The following is a 20,948-nucleotide window of genomic DNA, read 5'->3' as shown; positions in this document are numbered from 1 at the left end:
CTGCCTCCCAGAGTGCTAGGATTCCAGGCGTGAGGCACTGGGCCTGGCCCATTCTAGTAGATTCTAATCTTAGAGTTCTTAGTATCTCAGAAGCAGCAATTTGTGTTCTCAACCCACTGGAATATACTTTATTCAAGTGGCATGAGATCACTCACAGATCTTGTCTAGTTGGTTGTCTAATTATACTCAGTCCAAGAGGCTCTGAGGGTGGGTGAGAGGGAATACATTTTAATCATTAGAACATACTTGGAATTTAGGCTAGCCTGCTTACAAAATTAAGACAAATACAAGTTTTAAAAAATTCAGATTATTTTTAAAGTCTCACCAATATCTTGTTAACTGTGATTTAACAAGAATCACGTCCCATTCCAAGAGGACATGAGGCTAAAAAAAATAAAAAATTATGTAGGTACAGAATTAATGAATTATGTTTTGGGATTTGTTCAACAGACAAAGTACACCTAGAGAACATAAAAATTCTTTATTCAACCTCATCCAGCCAGTATTGAGATAGTCTGCTATATTAAAAACAAGACATTTAAAAAAAATCACAGCAGAGTTAGCAAGGCAGTGACTAATTAAGTCACTAGTTTAATTTTATATTCTTCACAGTCATTTGATAATCATGTAATGATAAACAATATTTTCAGCCACTTTGAATGGAGATAAGTTAACTTCTGCAAAGAACAGAATTCTACTAGTCATCATTGAATTTTATAAAAGAGGCTTAAAACATTAATGTTTCTAGAAATAACAGTAGAGCAATATGAAAATAAACTGGAAAACAAAATATACCTACCCACCCCAAAAGTCTACATCATCTCATTAATTTGTCCCCTAATTCCTTTCTTTTACCTCTTCATTCACTTTTCCCAGAGTGCAAACAGACTATTTAGTGATTAAGAAACAACTACTGCTCTGTAGAGGCCATTTTGGGCCTAAAGTGCCTCTGTTCCTTTAATTTCTCAGTTATTCCTAGAAATAGTCTTCTATGTTAAATATTATTTGCATTTCAGAGATGAAGAAAATTGTAGCTGAGAGAAAGTTAAGTCACTTGGCCAAGGTCGTATGTAGAGTTATTATTAAAAGCTGAATTACAATTTGAACTCAGGTCCATCCAACTTTAAGTCTGCCTGTGCTCTTTCGTTGCTTCACGGGCAGGCTGCCTTCCTGGAAAGACTGGCACGTGGTGTTTCTTGAGCTAAGGCTCTTTAAAGTGTTCAATTCCAGGGCTAGAGGCCACTCTGGTCCCCAGGCACTTGCAGTTCCCTCCCCCACAGCCCTAGAAATCCCTCCCTCTCCCCAGCCCTCATGAGACCTGATGCCAGTACCCAAGCAGCTACCCCCAATCTTGGGCGTTTAAAGTAGTAAATAGGGAACTGTGTGCTTGCGTAACTTTAGTAGAGACTGCCTAAAAGCTGTTCTATATGACAAAATGATGCAGGAAATGTCTATTTAATATATCTTTTCACATTAAACATTAAAGAAAAGCCAATATATTTTATAATTACAGCTATATAATCTAAGTTATTTTTATATATAATCATACTTTTTATTTCCCCTTCAGAACTATAGCAGTGTTCTTAAAAAGGCTGTCAAATCTTCCCTTTCTCCCCGAATAACACAACTTTGAATGCTCAACAGCCATTCACATAAACATGTTATAACTCAAAATTAAGACATTCATAATATATTAATAGAAAGCTACCAGTCTTTAATTACTGAAGTTAACATACATTATTATTGCAATCTAACATAGCTCAATCTGTATTTGCTACAATCCTAAGGTGGCCACTTACCGGTAGGGGCAAACATTTACTATTGTCATGCATTAGATACTATGAACAAGAAAATAAATAGGGTTTTTGGAAATATCCTTGTAAAATTTAAAGAAAATAACTGCAAGACCATTTGGACTGCTGAACATTAAAATGGCCACTCTATTGATAATGGCTTAAAATAAATAATTGCTTTTGAAAAATGTATACAAAACTAGTTAAACAGTGATTAAGGTGCTAGCCTCATCAATATGACAAGCAATTAAAATCTAAAAATATTAGTATTGGTTTTCTATAATAAACTGACTTAAGCTAAAAACAATGACTTCAATATTTACTCAAGACTTCTTGTTTTCATAATTTTCTCCTCATTGACTGATACAAAAACAAAGAGCTCAAGGCCTCACCTTGGTTTATTCACTGCTGGTTTTCTATCTGCTGAAACTAGACTATAAACTCTGTAAGAGCTGGGACCAAGTCTGTCTGGTTCACCACTGTATTCCATAGCACTCCGCACAGTGCCTAGGCAGATAGGAGGTGATCAACAAATACCTGAATAACTGAATCAGTGGAAGAGGAGAGTCAAATAACTTTATTGATTTTTTTTTTTTTTTTTTGCAAATTGTTCTCTGCTCAAACTACTATAAACTGGCAGCTCTAATTTCTAGAAATATGGATTTAAAAACCCTACTCCAGAGATGGAAGGACCTGATGAGACTGAGACAGACAGACAGACACATACACACACACACAGAGTAATCAAGACTGCATGAGCCAAAATTATGTTATGAACTATGAGATGTCAACATTATAGAAATAAAATTTAATAGTGAAAAAGTGATCTGGAAGCCCTGTGAATTTTCACCCTACACATTTTGGAGAACATCACATGGTTTAAGGAAAACACAACAAAATCTCATTTGTTCGGGTAATCACTTGAATGTTTACACACATTTTTGGTTTGTTATTCATTTATAACCAATTAGTTTACATTTCCTCATATTAATATATGCTCCTGTTTAGTATGTAATCAAATTATGCCAGTGAGAAAAATCCTCATAGTACCTTGAGTTGCTGATGCTAAGAAAACACTGAACATGAACAAAAGAGGCATTTGAATAAAACAGCATGTGCATTTTTTAATATTTGCACAGTTTGATCTTTACATTTCTGTCTGGAGGAAAGAGGAACAAAACCCAGGTTTACCATGCTACAATAATGGTTCAGATGGCTGCCATAAAAGAAGTACATACAAAACAAGGAAAACAAATCACATCCTTAGGTTCCGTGATTACTGAGATAATTTCCCCTGCCCTAAGTGCTTTATTGTATTTCTTAAAAAATATAGGAGCAGCAGCTTATCACAAGTTTCCACAAGTGCATTAATGATGGAATCAAAACAAGACAACAGATTCATAGGGATGAGAAGACTGAAGAACTAGAAGTCACAGTTTTATGCTTCTTCTTGCTCTGGATAATTTAGAATTTTGCGGTGTGCCTGACGTAAATATTGCTGCTGTTTGAAGTAAACTTTAAATGCTCCTTTTATGGCAACAAAAGCAATTCCACCCTAAAATAAAAAGGAAAATTAGCTTTTTTATAATGCAGGCTAGAGAAACATAATAATAAAAAGAATTTTACTTAGATCACAAAAGACATAGGCTTTGGTGGTAAACTAATTCAGATGACAGCAAATGAAACAGTTTTCCTTTCCTACTAGGAGGTGAGATGGGGGAGAAGTAGATACTACAGGTAACAGAGGACAGAGATGGCTTCCCTGTTAGTCTATCTGAGTAATCTTCCTTTTACTTAGCTCTACATCCATTCTGATACAGAAGGGAGAATGTTAGGGCACTACGTGCAGACTGCCACCACAGGAGAAAAGTGGGAATAATCACAGCAAACAACTTGAGTATTTACTATATGCTAATATGTATTTCATTTAATCCTCACAATAATCCTGAGGTACCTACCATTACCATCTCCATACTAGAGGCACAGAGAAGTCCAGAAATTTGATATAATTGGTCGAATTTGAACCAGGCAGTCCGACCCTAGAGCAGAAGCTCTTCACCAAAATCCCACTGGCAAGACAGATGGGTGTGACAATTCATGCATGTTCCAGAAGAGAAATCACCCACAGCTTTGTTCTAGAAGACCAGAACTGTTGCACTGGGCCCTCCCCTTTTTATTTTCACTCAGGCTATTGAATGTGACAGTGGGGATCAAATATAGGTTTAAGGCACAGAAATCACAGACTGAATAGTTATACAGTCCTCCACCTTTTTAAAACAAATACAGTTCATTTCCTTTTGCATGTCACTTGAAAAAAGGAATATTAAAGCCATCTTACCAAGATTGTCCTTTGTAAATTAGAGTTAACACTACTGAACATCAATTTACCAACTATTGTTGCAATAGTAGGAAAGACAAGGGCTCCACACAAAATTCGGGTAGCAGAGACATGATCTGCTAAAGGATTAGCCTCAGCTGGAATTCGAGGAACAGGACAACCAATCCCTAAAGAAAAAATGAAGTGCATTAGTGCTGATAAATAAGAAGAGCGAGAATATCTTCAAACATTTCTTAAAAAGCATATTATGGTATTTCTACAAGATCAATTCGGCTTGCACTTCACAACCACAATTCAGGGCCTTACCTGGAAATATACTATTCAAAATTTGTAGTTTATTTGAGTATTTGCGCCATAGCCTAAGCACGTAGTCCTCCCAGCGAATCATCTTGCCTAATATCAGCATGACAGGAATAGTAGGAAGTCCAATTAAAAGAAATAAAGGATCAGCTCTCTCCATAACATCCAGACCTTCTTTATGGCCTACAACCTATAAAACAGATAGCATTTGCTAGAATCATTTCTTTATCTAATGAAATGTTGCATGTTTGAGCTCAGTTCATTTTAAAAAACACGCTTTCAAAAGAATATAGAAATTCAAAGTTTTAAAAATAAGCTGGAAAGCTATCAGTCCTGATTTATTCTGAAGAAATGTCTCTCAAGGAAAAAGCAAAGTTCCCAAGCTTTTTCTCTTTTTTTTTTTGAGACAGAGTCTTGCTCTGTTGCCCAGGCTAGAGTACTGTGGCGTCAGCCTAGCTCAGAGCAACTTCAAACTCCTGGGATCAAGCTATCCTCCTGCCAGAGCCTCCTAAGTAGCTGGAACTACAGGTGTGTGCCACCTTGCCCAGCCAATTTTTTCTATTTTTAGTAGAGACGGGGTCTCGCTCTTGCTCAGGCTAGTCTCAAACTCCTGACCTCAAGCAATCCTCCTGCCTTGGCCTCCCAGGGTGCTAGGATTATAGTTACAGGTGTGAGCCACTGTGCCCAGCCCCCAAGATATTTCATATCATATTAGAATTAAAAACCTTTAAAAATGTCTGACCCCACTGATTACATATCAACGGAGGGGATGGAACCTCTAGTTGCTTCTGCTTCTGTTATTTGATGGGGTTAGTCTGGGCTGTGGGACTGGGATATATTCTAGGTCCTATTTTTCTTCCAGGAGAATATCTGTTTTCCTGATCTTCCCTTTAGGACTGCAGTCCCCAAGCCCTGGTCTGCAGTCTGTTAGGGCCACAGGGTTCCACTGTCACCGCCCCCCGTCCATGGAAAAAATTGTCTTCCATGAAACTTAGGAATGGGTTAGAGGGGGGGATGGGGACCGCTGCAGAAAGTGAGCAGCAGGAGAGCAGAGAAGCTTCATCTGTATTTACAGTCACTTCTGTGGAAAAATTGTCTTCCATGAAACCAGTCCCTGGTGCCAAAACGGTTGGGGACCACTGATCTAGGAGGTTAAGTATAGCCAGCAAAGGGGCAGGACTGGCCTTCAAGAGATGGCCTGAAAGCTCACTTCTCTCTGGCTCTTTCTTCTTGCTCATTGGTATGTGAGACTGGGTGTGATGTCTCTGGCTGTCGAAGTGTCTGCTCTATGGACCTATCTCTCCAAAAGTGTACTTCCAAGGTCTAGATTTGGGGGTAATCTATATACAATAAGAAGTGTCACTTGGTCAGCATAAGATTAGCTGCCATTTGAGGACTAAAAATGCCATGAATGTAGAGGAAGAAGAAATCACAGCAGGCGCCTGTTGAGTTTTATGGAGAAAAACTAGCTAAGCCTGGAAGAAAGGTTTAGATCTGGATAAGTAAACAGAAGACTGGAAGAGCAATTATTAGGCAAGGGAGGATGACATAAGCCAAAGGACAAGGAAAAAACTAAACAATGTAAGGATGAGTTGAGGGAAACAGTCCAATAGGCTTTAAAGTAGAATGAAGTATGATTGTGGAACACCTTGCACATCAAATCAGGCTAAGGAAATGGAATCTTTTTCAAGTCAATGGTTCTCAACCTTTATTCACTACACTCATAACAAATGATGTTTTACTATCTGGGACTCATTTCAGCAACTATATCCAGGTTTTTGGGTGTCATCAACGTTTTATAAAGTTGTCTCACAATACTTTGTCTCACCATGACTATTAATGAAGCAAACCATAAAGATACCCACTATGGACTCTGGCATTGATAGACTATATATAATTTCTAGAATATTAGATGTAACTCCTTTCAAGCCCTTTTCTTCCATGCATACTCTAATTTACATTAAAGTAAATTATCTACAAACCTAAGTGTGTTAATTACTACTGAGTTATTTAGGAAACAGCCAATCTAGATGCTCCTCTTGGTAGTGGAGACGATAAGCTCAAAAGTATGATGTTGAAGGTATTATTTTAGGAGGACTCATTTGGAAGGACAGACTGAAAGAAGAAAATAAAGTCAGAGAAACCAATCAAGAGGCTCCTCTAGCCATCCAGGTATGATGAAGAAGTGACAAGAAGTCAGGTAGTAAAGATTATGTAAAGGAAGCCACAGATGCAAGACATACCAAAATGGAAAAATTGCCTGGACTTGGTCAGTGGACTGGAAATAGGGCTATAAAATAGAAAGAGTCCAGTGTAGTTCTAAAAATGTAGAATATAAATTAAGTAGATGGGAAAATAGTAGGAATCAAAGATATAGAGAAATTATGATGGGGAATAAATTTAAGTTTCAAATGGAAGAAAAGGCAAATTTGATTTCAATAATGTGTATAAAGTCACAAAAGGTCATTCAAGGAGAAGGGTCAAGCTGCAATTAATTATAGGACTGGATCTGAGAAAAGAGCAGGGTGATAGCTCTGAGCACAGAAAGAATAGAGATGATAGCTGGAAATCTTTAAGAGGTATAAAAAAGAGAAGAGTCAGGGCTTGGGACTAAATCTTGAAATTTAAGTGTCTCTAATCTTCATCAACAGTTATTGATTGTAACACTGTCCATCTTACAAAAGACTGGTTAGTAAACTGCTGTAATTCTACACATAGAATGCTATGCAGATTTCTGCATACTTATATGAAACAATCTCTAAGATTCTCTATGAAAAAAGAGCAATGCAGCTATAATATGCTTCTTTTTGGGTAAATAAAAAACGTCAGGTGGGGGAGAACATATTTATTTTTTCTAGCATATACACAGAGTAAGTCTGAAAGAATATACTAGGTAAAACTAACAATAGTGTCTATCTGGAAAGGTGAGGGGGAACTTGGAAAAATGAAGGAGAGGAGTAGGGAGAATTTTCAGTAGATAACTTTTTATATAATTTCTTATTTTTAAGCCATGAGAATGTTGTTTCTTTCTTTTTTTTTTTTTTTTTGAGACAGAGTCTCACTCTTTTGCCCAGGCTAGAGTGCCATGGCATCAGCCTAGCTCAGAGCAACCTCAAACTCCTGGGCTCAAGCGATCCTTCTGCCTCAGCCTCCCGAGTAGCTGGGATTACAGGCATGCGCCACCATGCCCAGCTAATTTTTTCTATATATTTTTAGTTGTCCAATTAATTTCTTTCTATTTTTAGTAGAGACGGGGTCTCGCTCTTGCTCAGGCTGGTTTCGAACTCCTGAGCTCAGACAATCCGCCCACCTCGGCCTCCCAGAGAGCTAGGATTACAGGCGTGAGCCACCGCGCCTGGCCAGAATGTTGTTTCTTATTCAAAATAATAAATTTTAAAACTCCTAACAAAAATTTATTTAGGCCGGGTGCGGTGGCTAAAGTTGAGGTTGCTGTGAGCTAGGATGACGCCACGGCACTCTAGCCCAGGCAACACAGTGAGACTCTGTCTCAAAAAAAAAAAAAAAAAAATTTATTTAATAGATCTTTACACCAAAAGTACTATCATTGAATAAGAAAAATAGTGAACCTGCATCACTGTCACTGCTCCGTAAGTCACAGCTGTCCAATAGATAGAGCCAACCATTATTCCCGCTGCAGCAAATGGACAGGCTTTTGAGATCAGTCTATCTGCAAGATCCAAGACGTAAACAACTGGACCTATAATATAAAAGAAAACAAGTAAAAGTTCAACACAAGGTGGATTTTTAAAACGATTTGTCCAATATTTTCTATAGATCTAAAATATTTTTATGAAGTTGGATGTTCTGATGCTTTAGAAAAATAATTGTTATAAATTTGACGGGAACTCAGATTTGTATCAATAGAATTTCTCAGTCATTTGCATGAATAGGTAAATATTATTATATTATTACACTTCCTAAATTCTAGGAAGCAGCCTCCTCAATTTTTTATCTTTATTACTGAACCTAAAATTAGAGCCTCCAATACGGCTGCTTTTTAATAAAGGAAATAGTCTTCTCACTTCCAACACTTAATCACATGGCTACTGCAGAGTGAAACGACCATTTCAGCTTGCTCTTTCCAAACAGTTCCTGGCAACAATTTGATTCTCTAATACTTGGTAAGAATATCACTTCTCTGACTTCACTCACTGTGTACCTTGGTACACTTGTGTAAAGGTAACCAAGGACATTGTCTTATAGTTATACAAAGTCAATTTATCTTACTTTGATTTTCAATATGCTATATTTATCCCACATGGTTTAGCGGTTAAAAATATAAATTCTAAATAAGATTAAAAAAATTAAAAATTAAAACATATGCTATAGTTAGTTGAATATTATTTTCTAACAAATTTCTTTTTATGATTATGATGCCAGTTTTTATGGCATTCCAATAGCTGTATGTGCCAATTTGTGCTTACTGTGAAATTTGGCTACTACTTGCTTCTGGAAGTTATTTGGAATAGCTACATTTGGAGGTATCTACTAACTGCCACTAAGTCCAATATAATTTAGCTCCAGAATTTTCCAGAAGTATGGAGGGGTTTTAAGCCTGATTTAAAGCAAGGCTTGAACATCTAAGTTTAACCAAAGGAATATGAAGACTCTGATTTAGTAATCATATTTGTTGAATGCTCTCCACACACAAACTATTACATGAGGTGTTTTCTTAGAAATGTATAAGAGTTTTTACCTACCTTTTGAGGGCTTACAATCTAAAGGAGGATGCTGTACACAAAAAGTTTACTTTCATTGTACAAAGAAATTAACACAGCAATCTGATAAAATAATTAAACATAAAAGAACAAAGCATCCATCTATGCAGCTCCTGATTAAGATACCCTGCTGATCACTGGAGCCAGTAATATCACTAGTTACTGTATAAAGAGAGACTACATTGTGAAGTAGAGAGAACATCAGGGGAGATGTCAAAGGACCTGAGATTTAATTGTAGCCTATTTACTTATTCTTGTCAAGCTCTAACTTACATGACATTTAAAACTCTGATAAGGTATCTTTTGGGGTCAGAGATAAAGTAAGCCTAATTTAGTACACACTGACTCTACAACTTCTAATAATAGTTAGCATTTCTTGAGTATCCACACCCTAGCAAGTGCTGTGCCACAGGCACTACCTGCATCATTATTTAATCTCAGAATATGGGGTTTAATTCTCAAAACACATAAATTTGCTGGATTAATTTTAAAACTCCCTCAGAAGGCACAATAAAAGTCATCTTAGTGGGTCACCAAAGATCCCTCGAATGCTGGTACTACAAGGTAAAGACCACGGGTATATAGAATACAAAACCTCAGTACTTCAATTTTCATATTCTCTATTTATAATTCTTTAATCAGAAAATTGAAGCCATAAGAGAACATCTGTAGATTCTCTCCGGCCCATGTACCCATCCACGAATATTCCACCTATCTGAAGTCAATCCCTTCACCTGTACACTAGATCCTATCTCCTCACCAACTCAAGGCCACAGCTCTAACAATTCTCTCCCATTCTTCTGCATGATCTTTTCCCTACCTGTTTTACTTCCAACCAACAAACATGCTATTATTTCTTCTAACTTAAACTCTTTTCTTGATCCTTCTTGGCCCAGCTGCTTTATTTATTGAGTCAGGTCTCACTCTGTCATAGTGGTATGATCATAGCTCACTATAACCTTGAACTCCTGGGCTCAAGTGATCCTCCTGCCTCAGCCTCCTGAGTAGCTGAAACCACAGGTGCATGCTACCATGTCTGGCTAATTTTAAAAATTTTCTGTGGAGACAGTCTTGCTATGTTGCCCAGGCTGGTCTTGAACTCCTGGGCTACATGATCACTCCCGGGAGTGATTCCCCTGCGTTGGCTTCCCAAAGTGCTAGGATTACAGGCATGAGCCATCGTGCCCAGCCCTGCTACTTCATTTCTTTGTTCCCTTTGCAACAAAATTCCTCAGAAGAATTGTTTTTATCTCTCTCCTTTAATTCTCTCTTGAACTCACTCCACCAAAACTGCTTACCAAGGTCACTAACAACCTCCATATAACTAAGTCCTATGGTCTAATCTCAAGTCTTCCTCTTATTTGGCCTATCAGCAACAACTGACACAGATGATCCCATTTTCTTCCCAATATACAGTTCTCCATTGCATCTCCAGAACTCCTCTTGGTTTTCTATCTTACGATTCATTTTTCAGTCTCCTTTGCTGGTTCTTCCTCCTCTTCTCTACCTCAATGAGGCCCACCCTGCCAGCCTCTACCTCTATCATAGTCCCTATTTGATTACTTTGTGCTATTTTTCTTTTCTCAAAGCACTTATCACCTAACATACTCTAATTTACTTTTTAATTCTGTTTCCACTTACTAGAATATGAGTTGGGAAACTATGGCCTATAGTTCAAATTCAGCCAGCCGCCTATTTTTGTAAATAAAGTTTTATTGGAACATGGCCACATGCAAAGTCTAAAATATTTACCACCTGGTTCTGTACAGAAAAGATTTGCTGATTCCTGTATTAGAACATACGCTCCAAGGGAAAAATGATCTTTTTGTTTTGATCACTGATGTATCCCAAGTTCCTATGACTCTCAAGCACTTGCTGAATTGAATTCTCTAGTACTTGGAACTATCTACCAATGCAGTGATGCAATACAATTCCTAAAACAAAAAAATCAAATATTTGGATGAAAACATAATTCCTAAAATGTAACCCATTACTACTATTTTTATCAATCTACAGATGTTTGAATTGTTTTTCCTTGGAAGATCTCAGAAGGTTCTAACATAATGAGCTCTCAATTTTCTTCCTGAATCATTGGGTGTGAATTCCTTTGTATAAGAAAGAAAACTTCACACTTCCTCTTTTGGAAATTTTCTACTCATCCCTTGTGTTACATCGAAAAGATGTGCCAGATAAAATGAAGACACATGCCGCATTTTCTAGCACCTAATCCCAGTTTTTCTGACAAAATTCTTTCTTGGTTTTTGTCTGAAGTTTACTTTGCCTAAATCTCTCAAGGCTCTTCCAGATAGATTGGTCAAAGATTAGCTTAATATTTAAAAGGAAAGATAAATGCCTAGTTTTAAGCATATCATTAGAATAATAAACTGCCATCCAGGGGAGGTATTTCTGACAGCTAATGGATTATCTAGGCAAGCTATCTGGTAAGTAAGAACAATCCCCGAAATCCTCTGGATGGATGACAGTCCCTAAATCATACTCTTCCTATTAGGAAGCTTAAGTGCTACTATCTCATGACTTGGGGTCTTAATCTTAGGAAAACCGTCACTAGATTCTTCTTATTGTCAGATTACAGCACAAAGAGTTACGGGAAGTGGGAAAAGGAAAAACCCTAGCCTTTGAAAACTTCAATTCTGATGGAGAAGTAGAAGTATGAATAAATGTACTTTGTAAGTTAAATATGTAAGGGCATTAAAAAATTTTGATTTTTAAAAAGGTATTACTGAATTTTTAAGGCCTCAGTCGGCCTAACCACTTATGTTTTCAACAGTAGTGTATTTCCACAATGGATGGCAATTGAAGAAGCTTTGTATAAATATAAGTTTTAAAAACCTATTAACTTAAAGGGCACTAGGGAAACTTACAATTAACAGGAAGTGTATTGTGAATTCTTTTGTATAATAAAGAGGCTTTTAAAAAGAGAACAACCATGTCCTAATATTTTGGGTAAATGCAAGTTTTCACATTTCAGATTTGAGTGACATCAAAAAGTGAGTTGAGAAGTACTGGGGAAAGACAGTTAAGTCTGTGTCTACCGAAAAAGAAGTAATCAGTTTTATCTGGCAGACACTGCAAAAGTAGATTTTTGCTGCTGCTGTGATTCAAATTCAAGCCTATGTGTGCATGGTGGTTAAAGGTATACCTTGGAAGTAAAGAAATCAATGACTGAAAAGCAGATAGGTAATACTTAATGTTCAACATCTGCTGGCATTGTTTATAATAACACTCAGAACTCTCAGGACCTTTCTCTGGGATAGAATGGTATCCTCAAAACATCTATGACCAATTCTTGAGAAACATAATTTCTTTTCTTTCTTTTTTTTTTTTTATAGAGACAGGGTCTTACTGTGCTCAGGCTGGTGTCAAACCCCTGAGCTGCAGCTATCCTCCTGCCTCAGCCTCCCCAAAAGCTAGGATTACAGGCGAGAGCCACTGTGCCTAGCCCGAGAAATATAATTTCTATATTTTGCCAGAGTGCTAAAGTTTCTAACATGATTTCGTGAGCATCTATAGGTGCTTCACAAGACAACCTGGAATAAGTTCCTGAGAAGATAATAGTTCCCCTGAACTCCAAGGTTTTTGTTATGTGGCCAGCGGTTTATAAAAGAGATTTAACAAGCAAATTAGATTGTTTGCAGAAGCCACTCAAATTCCCAGGTGTTTTTTTATTTGCTTTTTGCTTTGCATCGAACTGGTTTTGATCTAGACCCAACTCAAATGCCAACTTTCTAAAGCCAAAACACCAATCTCACTTTCAGAGCTATCAAGAAGTGCAGATTTTTGAGCCACTGAGAGTCCAACAATATAGTTCCAAACTTCTCTCCTTGCTCCAAGTCTTTTGTTGTACTCTATGTCCCTACTTTGATTAAGTCTATATACAAAACCGACTTTCCAGCACAAACTAGCCTAAGGTAGAGGTTGACTAATTTTTCTACCCCACCCTGTCCATGTCCCATGAGGCTTCCTTTACATACTACCCCACAAAATGCACTTACCCCTTTGCTTGTGCATAATGTTAGTACTTTATGTTCTTGTTCAGTGTTTGTTCAGTTGTCTCAATATCCTTTATGTCTGTCCATGTCAGCATCATCTTAGACTGAAAACTCCCAGGGGGCAGGGACCATGTCTGTTTAACTCGTTTTGTACAGTGCCTAGGATAGAACCATGTACAGATAGGTGCTTAAAAAAATGCTTTTTAATGATGATTGGCATCACTCTCAAGGACCCTCTAGGCCACAGCTATCTCAGCACATGGTACTTGGCAGAATTGGGGCACTTTGTCTTGTTCTACAGGGCACTGGAATATAATGGTATAGGACCTAGCCGCAGCACTCTTGTGTCTAGTATTTGACTCAATCTCTCGTTTTCTCCTTTTAAAAAAAGGAGAAAGTATTAATTATATGGTCCCAAGTCAACAAATGTGGATTTTACTGAAGATGTGAAATAAGACCATGACAACCAAATCAATTAAAAGTTAAAAGCATGTGAGAATCCCAATGGGATAGTAAAGAGTTTTAACTCTTTCTCTAACATTCATCACTGTTTTAAACACTACACTTTGGAGGCTAGGTCTCAGAGCCCCAGACAAGCTTACGTAAGTTTCATTTTTGACTACTCTGCTTATAGGTTGGGATTTTACTATCTTTATGTAAAAACAAACATCCTGCGAACTCAGGCTGTAAGCTACCTTGCTTAATAACAAAAAGTTAATCATTAGATTGTAAAGAGAAAGGAAGAGATATGTTTCAAATTTTTAGATAACTAAACTAACAATATATGGGGGGAAAAAGCCCACAAAAAATCCCAAACGATCCTGAAGGATAAAAGAGCCAGGGTCAAAGCAGATGAGTGTCATATCTATTTATCTATATATCACATTACCATGATTAATAATTAAAGCTTACCATAGTAGTTCTTTATGATTACATAGTTTGTGCGAAGGGAAAGATTTAATTTATCCTCAGAATAGCCTATAGCATACTTGTGAGCTATAAAGGTCAACTACTAAGTATGTATTAAGCACCTATTGTACACACAGCATTTTACTATGTATTAAAATAAATGTAAATAATACTTAACATATTAGCTGCTGCCTCCAAGGAGTCTACAATCTAGTTAGTGACATATATATTAAACTGAAAAACTTTAGGGCAAAATTAACAGATATATGATAATACGGTATAAACTGTATAGATAAATATTATGAAAATTTTAGGTAAAGATTATAGAGGGGTTAAGGATACAAAGTGTTTTTAAAAATTGCTATTTGTTTTGGTTTTTTGTTTTTTTAAATAAATGAATCTTGACTTGAACTTGAAGTATCTGATGTGAAATGGAAGGCCAATTCTAAGTGGAGAGCAAAAAGTACCAGTGAATCAAGGCAAAACCAAACGAGGAATGCCTTCTAACTGGAAGTGAAAGACTGTTAGGAAGAAAAAAAAAAAAAATTCTTGCGAGGTGGCTCACACCTGTAATCCTAGCACTCTGGGAGGCCAAGGCGGGAGGATGGCTCGAGGTCAGGAGTTCAAGCCCAGCCCGAACAAGAGCAAGACCCCGTCTCTACTTAAAAAAACAAAGAAATTAGCTGGACAACTAAAAATATATAGAGAAAAAATTAGCCGGGCATGGTGGCGCATGCCTGTAGTCCCAACTACCTGGGAGGCTGAGGCAGTAGGATTGCTTGAGCCCAGGAGTTTGAGGTTGCTGTGAGCTAGGCTGACGCCACGGCACTCTAGCCCGGGCAACAGAGAGAGACCCTGTCTCAAAAAAAAAAAAAAATTCTTGGTGTGATAAAATAATCACGATTAATTTGTAATTAAAAACAGCTAACAGCATAGTGCACATATTACATATATGCCAGGTAACTATGACATGTTGTCTTTTTCCCTCTTTAAACATACCTGTATTTTTCAAATTTTCCATGATCAGAATTATTTTTATTATGAAAAACTATATTTTAGAGAATAACAAAAGAGTTATAAATTCAGGTAACTATAGCCCTGAGGAAGTCAACCTGATATTACCATTTAATTTTCTTTTCCCCCTTATATGAGAAGCTTATATATTAGGCTCACTAGGAGGAAACATTAATAAGGTAGGTAAGGATTAAGTAGTGTCTGCTGTGTGAATTTGGACAAAGTACCATCTTTGGGCCTCAATTTCTGCATCTGTACAATGAGGGTATTATCTATATCAGACTTTCTGTGAAAATAAGATAACGCTTATGAAGCTCTTAGTACAATAGTTATGTAGTAACAATCTATGTCAGCTATTATTTCTTCTCTGGGGTAGAAGGTATAATCAAAGACAGAAGACATCTGAGAAAACACAGCATATGGTGGCTCTGAAATAAAAACAAGACTATTTCAGGAAATTTTCAGTAAGAAATAAAGAATAGATGCTCTTTCCTTAAAGATCTGAGACAAGGAACAGAGGGAGGAGTTCATGGAAGCAAGAAATTTGGGAATGAAAAGGGAGAATGAAGACACCAGACTTAGAGAATGTAGATTCTATAAATAGAAATTATATCCTCTTACCCTTTAAAAAAGAAAAGATTCTGTAGTTATGTTTTGAACCTATAATTTAGCTACTTATATTCATATATAGTGTACACCCAGAAAGCCTCACACTGCTGAAAGATACTTCTTAAAATTAATCTACTTTTAAATCTTAGGGAGCAAGACCAGATGTGATTCAGCAGTAAACATGAGAAACTCTTATTTTGAAGGTATCCTAGTCATTTGCCTCATAAGAAGGTATACAAATGAGGGCCAAAGAAGATCTAATGAGTCCTCTAGTTATAAGCTTTGACAACAAAGAGTATTCAAAGACTAAATCACTATGGAACGGAATTTAAGTTTTCAGATTATCTTCTTTATTTTGCTCACACATAGGAACTTAGGTACAAAGTGAACTATAAAGAAACATTTTTCTAAAGGCTAAGTGTAAGTATGACTAGAAACTCTTATTAATATGAGGAGAGTACTTGAATTCTTAAGTCTATAGTTGGTTTTTAGGTAGTGAAATAAGCCAACAATATATTTTATGAGAGCAGGCAGAAAAGGAACAAATTGAATTCCTGTGAGTAGCAGAAGGCCATGTCAGTAAAGGACAAACAATACAGACTATTTTTATGGAGTTACTGATAGCCTAGAATATATCAATCAAAAATGTAAAATTCCCATAAAATTGAAAGCTTGAAAAAATTTCTTTTAACTTTGGGGAAAATATATTTAATACTTACTTTATAGTACCCTTTTTCAATCTACGGTATTCTTCCTTTAAAATGGTTTAACCACCTCACTCATAAGGAAAGGTATATTAAAACTACAATGAGGTATCTTTTTTTTTTTTTACCTAACAGACTGACTAAAATCTTAGTTTGTCAACACATTCTATTGACAAAGCATGAGGAAAGAGGCATGCTCATACAGTGCAGGTGGATATACAAATTTTACAGCACCTGTGGAGGGGAATTTGGCAATATTTAGCAAAATCCTTTGGGCAATGAATGCCCCCTTTGACTGAGCAATCTCCTTTTTTTTTAGACAGAGTCTCGCTGTGTTGCCTGGGCTAGAGTGCCGTGGCGTCATCTTAGCTCACAGCAACCTCAAACTCCTGGGCTCAAGCGATCCTCCTGCCTCAGCCTCCCGAGTAGCTGGGACTACAGGCATGCGCCACCATGCCCGCTAGTTTTTTCTATATATTTTTAGTTGTCCAATTAATTTCTTTCTATTTTTAGTAAGCAATCTCTTCTTGATTAATCTTTACACAAATATTCTAAGCCAAGAAATGCAGAAAAAAAGAATTAGAATATCGTTGTTTTGTATTACCTAATGAAATAATGGCTCTATAGGCAATGGATGATAAATTATCAATCTCTGCTAAAACCATTAGGTGGAAGCAGATACGAAACTTTATGGCCAGGTGCGGTGGCTCACGCCTGTAATCCTAGCACTCTGCGAGGCCGAGGCCAAGGTAGGAGGATCACTTGAGCTCAGGAGTCTGAGACCAGCCTGAGCAAGAACGAGACCCTGTCTCTACTAAAAATAGAAAAATTAGCCAGGCATGGTGGTGTATGCCTGTAATCTCAGCTACTTGGGAGGCTGAGGCAGGCAGGAGGATGGCTTGAGCCCAGGACTTTGAGGTTGCAGTGAGTGATGAAGACACCACTGCATTCTACTCAGGGCAACAGCGACTCTGTCTCAAAACAACAACAACAACAAAACGAAAACAACAACAAAAAAACCCAAAGAAACTCCTCCCCCACCATGGGGTGGGGTGGGCTGGGGGGTGAGGCTTTCTGCTTAAAAAAAAAAAAAAACTTTACTGGATGTATCAGGCTCATAACATCTGTACTCACTGATCAGCCTTACCATAAAAAGACAACTGCACATTAAGTACCTCATGTTGTGACACAATAAGAAGCACACAGAACCATCTATGAAATATTCTTGCAAAAAAATATCATACAGTAACCTCACTGACAAGGTCTAAACATGAGTTTACAGGAAATGCAGGGGACAGAGCAACATATTAAACAGGCAAGTATTCGTGGGGTATGAGCGATAACAAAACCCAGAAAATGAGAAATTCTATAAAAAAAAGTCTAATATAACTCTAGTCAAAGTTCTAGAAGATGAGAATGAAAAGAATGGGGGAGAAGCAATATTTGAAGTGATAGAAAAGCTAAGGCTTTTCAAGGATAACCACTTAAGTAGAGAAATAAAGCATAAAACTTAAAAACTAGTATAGGGGAAAATACAGTATCAGAGGAGAAAACACTTCAATTCAAAAGATGGTAAGGAAAAAGAGAAGGGGGAAAAAGTAGGATAAATAGAATGCACAAAATTTGGTGGTAAAAATTCAACAATATCAGCATCACAATAAATGTAAAAAATAACCCAAAAGAATTAAAAATAAAGAGATAAATAGGACACATGCAATATCATCAAAAAAGCTGGTATAAAATGGCAAGAGAAACATGGCAAATACTAAGTCAGCTAAATGATCAAGATCAGTATCACCAGTGATGAGTCATATAGATATTATCTGATATGATGTGATGAAAATGGCACTTTACCTCTGTGGTCTTCCTCATCAAAACTCACAACCCCAACAGATAATGAGAAAAACATCAGACTAATTCCATCTGAGAGACATTCTACAAAACACCTAACCAGTACTCCTCAAAATTGTCAAGGTCAGCAAAAGCAAGGAAAGTCTGAGAAATGGCCAAGAGGAATGTAAGGAGACATGACTAAATGTAATGTGGTATCTTGGATGGCATCCTAGAACAGAAAAAAAGACATTAGGTAAAAACTAGGAAAATCTGAATGAGGTATGGACTTTAGTTAACAATAATGTATTGATACTGGTTCATTAATTTTAACAAATGCACCATACTAATATAAGATGTTCATAATAGAGGAAATTGGATGTAGGATATATGGGAACTCTCTGTACTATCTTTCTAATTTTTCTACAAATCAAAAATTGTTCTAAAATAAAAAGTTGATTTAAAAAAAAAGCCGGAGGTGGTACATGGCACGTGCCTGTAGTGCCAGCTACTCAGGAGACTGAGGTGGGAGGATTGCTTGAGCCCAGCATAGGCAACATAGTGAGAACCCACCTCTAAATAAAATAAAATAAAATAATAAAAACTAAAATAAAGCTGGTGTTGCTGCATTATAATGTCTATTCTTATCATGTCTATATTAGTACACATGAGTTTAAGACAAAAACACATTAATATGGGTAAAATAGTCACTACTTAATGATAAAAGGTTCAACTCACCAGGATATTTTATTTCTAAATGTGAGTAGGAGGTAAATGGGTGATGGCTTATTAATCTTTATTCCTCATATGTAGTTATGATATATTCCTTTTCCACAAATGAAATATTTCATAATAAAAGAGAAAAAAAATACCTGAGTGAGCACTCTGCTGTGCTTTGATCAATGCTAAGGCAGCAGATATAATTAGTTCTGTATATTGATAGCAGCATGTTGGCAAAGGCAATGGGAAAGCGGGCACTCCAATAACGCTGTTGGGAGATTAAATAGGTATAATCTCTACAAAAGCCAATTTTATGATATCTATTATTTAATAAATGCATATACCTTTAACCCAGCAATTCCATTTCTAGTCATTTATCTTACAGATATATTTGTACAAGTGCATAAAAGTATTTCACACAAAGTTGTTTATGAGAGCACTGTTTGTAATAGTTGGAATTGGAAACAGCCTATGTCCCCATTAACAGGAGACTGGTTATATAAATAACCATGCATTTATGTAATGGAATACTACGTAGCTGTTCAACAAAGCTCTTTATATACTAATAGGAAATGGTATCTACAATATATTGCTATGAAAAAAAATTAAGTATAGAACAGAATCTATGGTATGCTAGTCTAGAATATATCAACATATAACCTAATTGTGCTACGCATTCTTTTTGCCTCTCCAGGTCTACTCCTTATCCTTCTCCATCCTGCTTTGTGTATTGGGTGGCTAACCAAACAAATTGCATCTTCCAGGCAACCTTGCTCTCTAGTTTCTGATGTGTTCAAATGAGAGGAGAGGCTAGAAAATTAGAGGGTAGTAAAAGTGTTAAGGGAGTTTTTTCCCTGTTTCCCTTACTGCAGGGAGCTCGCATTTCTCTGTGTAAGACCACTGATTCTGTTAAGCAGCCCATCTTCCCTGCTACAGTTCCTGTTAACAGCTCTCTTCCCTTATACTTCAGGCCTAGGAGTGGTAATGGTTTTCCAGGTTGCCAATCCCTAGGTATTTCTCTATCCCTTGTTTGTTCCCTTAATTCTGTTTGTAGATTTTGTGTATGTGCAGGGAAGGAGGGAGGGGAGAAGAGGGAAATAGAGATAGAGAGAGAGAAGAAAAAGAGAAATACCTTGGAATGAAATACTAGAAATTTATAACAATGGTTATAATTTATAACCAAGTAAGGAAATAAATAAAGCTCATGTAGCTACATTATGTCTATTCTTTATTATCATGTCTGTATTATTATACATGCTTTTACTTGGCACTATGGCTGGTGGACATGGTAGAAAGAATTTTCATTGAATAGCCTACTATATCCAGTATCTTTGAACTTTTGACCACGTGAATGTATTACCTGGGGGGAAAATATACAAAGTAAACTTAAACATTAAAAGAGTTGGAAAAAAAATTGCTCATGAGATATTGTAGTTGTTGTATCTTCTCTTTCACATATTTGCTTTTCTTTTCCATTTCCCGCAGAGCAAATATCAAGAGAAAGGAAAGAAAATAAACCATCTGTTAATATAAGCACCTAGTAATCATTCTGTTTCTTGGCTATACTTTTCTTTTAATTCTAGTAGCACCAACTCATAGAAAAATCTTTGTTACTTATTCATCATATGTGTAATTTATTAACACTATTTAAAATTATTAATAGTTCAAACTCACATTAACCCTATTAGTTCTTAAAGTACTCGAAACTACTGGCCTGGTAGCTGACTCACTGAGTGACAGTAACAAATTCAGCAATTTAAAATTCTGGCTCCTTCACTTACTTGCTGGAAGCCTATGGGCTTCCATTAAATAAATTTGCTGAGTCTGTTTCTTATCTTTAAAATGAGGACAGTACTACTTAGAGTTTTTGAGAGGTTTAAATAAAATATAGGCAAAGTGACCAACATAGGGTCTGGCATAGAGTAGGGACCTATTAGCAAATGCTAGCTATTGATATCACTGTTAATATTATTAATAATATT

At 36.6% G+C, this 20,948-nt stretch overlaps 1 protein-coding gene across 1 annotated transcript in view; it reads right to left on the bottom strand.

Moving 5' to 3' along the window:
• Positions 1-466: 466 nt before the first annotated feature.
• Positions 467-20,948, bottom strand: part of MARCH5 (membrane-associated ring finger (C3HC4) 5) — a 48,474-nt gene continuing 27,992 nt past the window's right edge. The window contains exons 3-6 of the mRNA XM_012659720.1: positions 8,019-8,149; positions 4,438-4,621; positions 4,132-4,298; positions 467-3,348 (exon numbers count right to left, since the gene is read on the bottom strand). Of these exons, the coding sequence (XP_012515174.1) occupies positions 3,232-3,348; positions 4,132-4,298; positions 4,438-4,621; positions 8,019-8,149 (599 nt within the window). The 3' untranslated portion in view covers positions 467-3,231. The remainder of the gene's footprint in view (positions 3,349-4,131; positions 4,299-4,437; positions 4,622-8,018; positions 8,150-20,948) is intronic.

This window comes from Propithecus coquereli, unplaced genomic scaffold (assembly GCF_000956105.1).
Source record: "Propithecus coquereli isolate 6110/MARCELLA unplaced genomic scaffold, Pcoq_1.0 Scaffold63, whole genome shotgun sequence".
NCBI lineage: Eukaryota > Metazoa > Chordata > Mammalia > Primates > Indriidae > Propithecus > Propithecus coquereli.
This window is presented reverse-complemented; position numbering and strand designations above follow the sequence as displayed.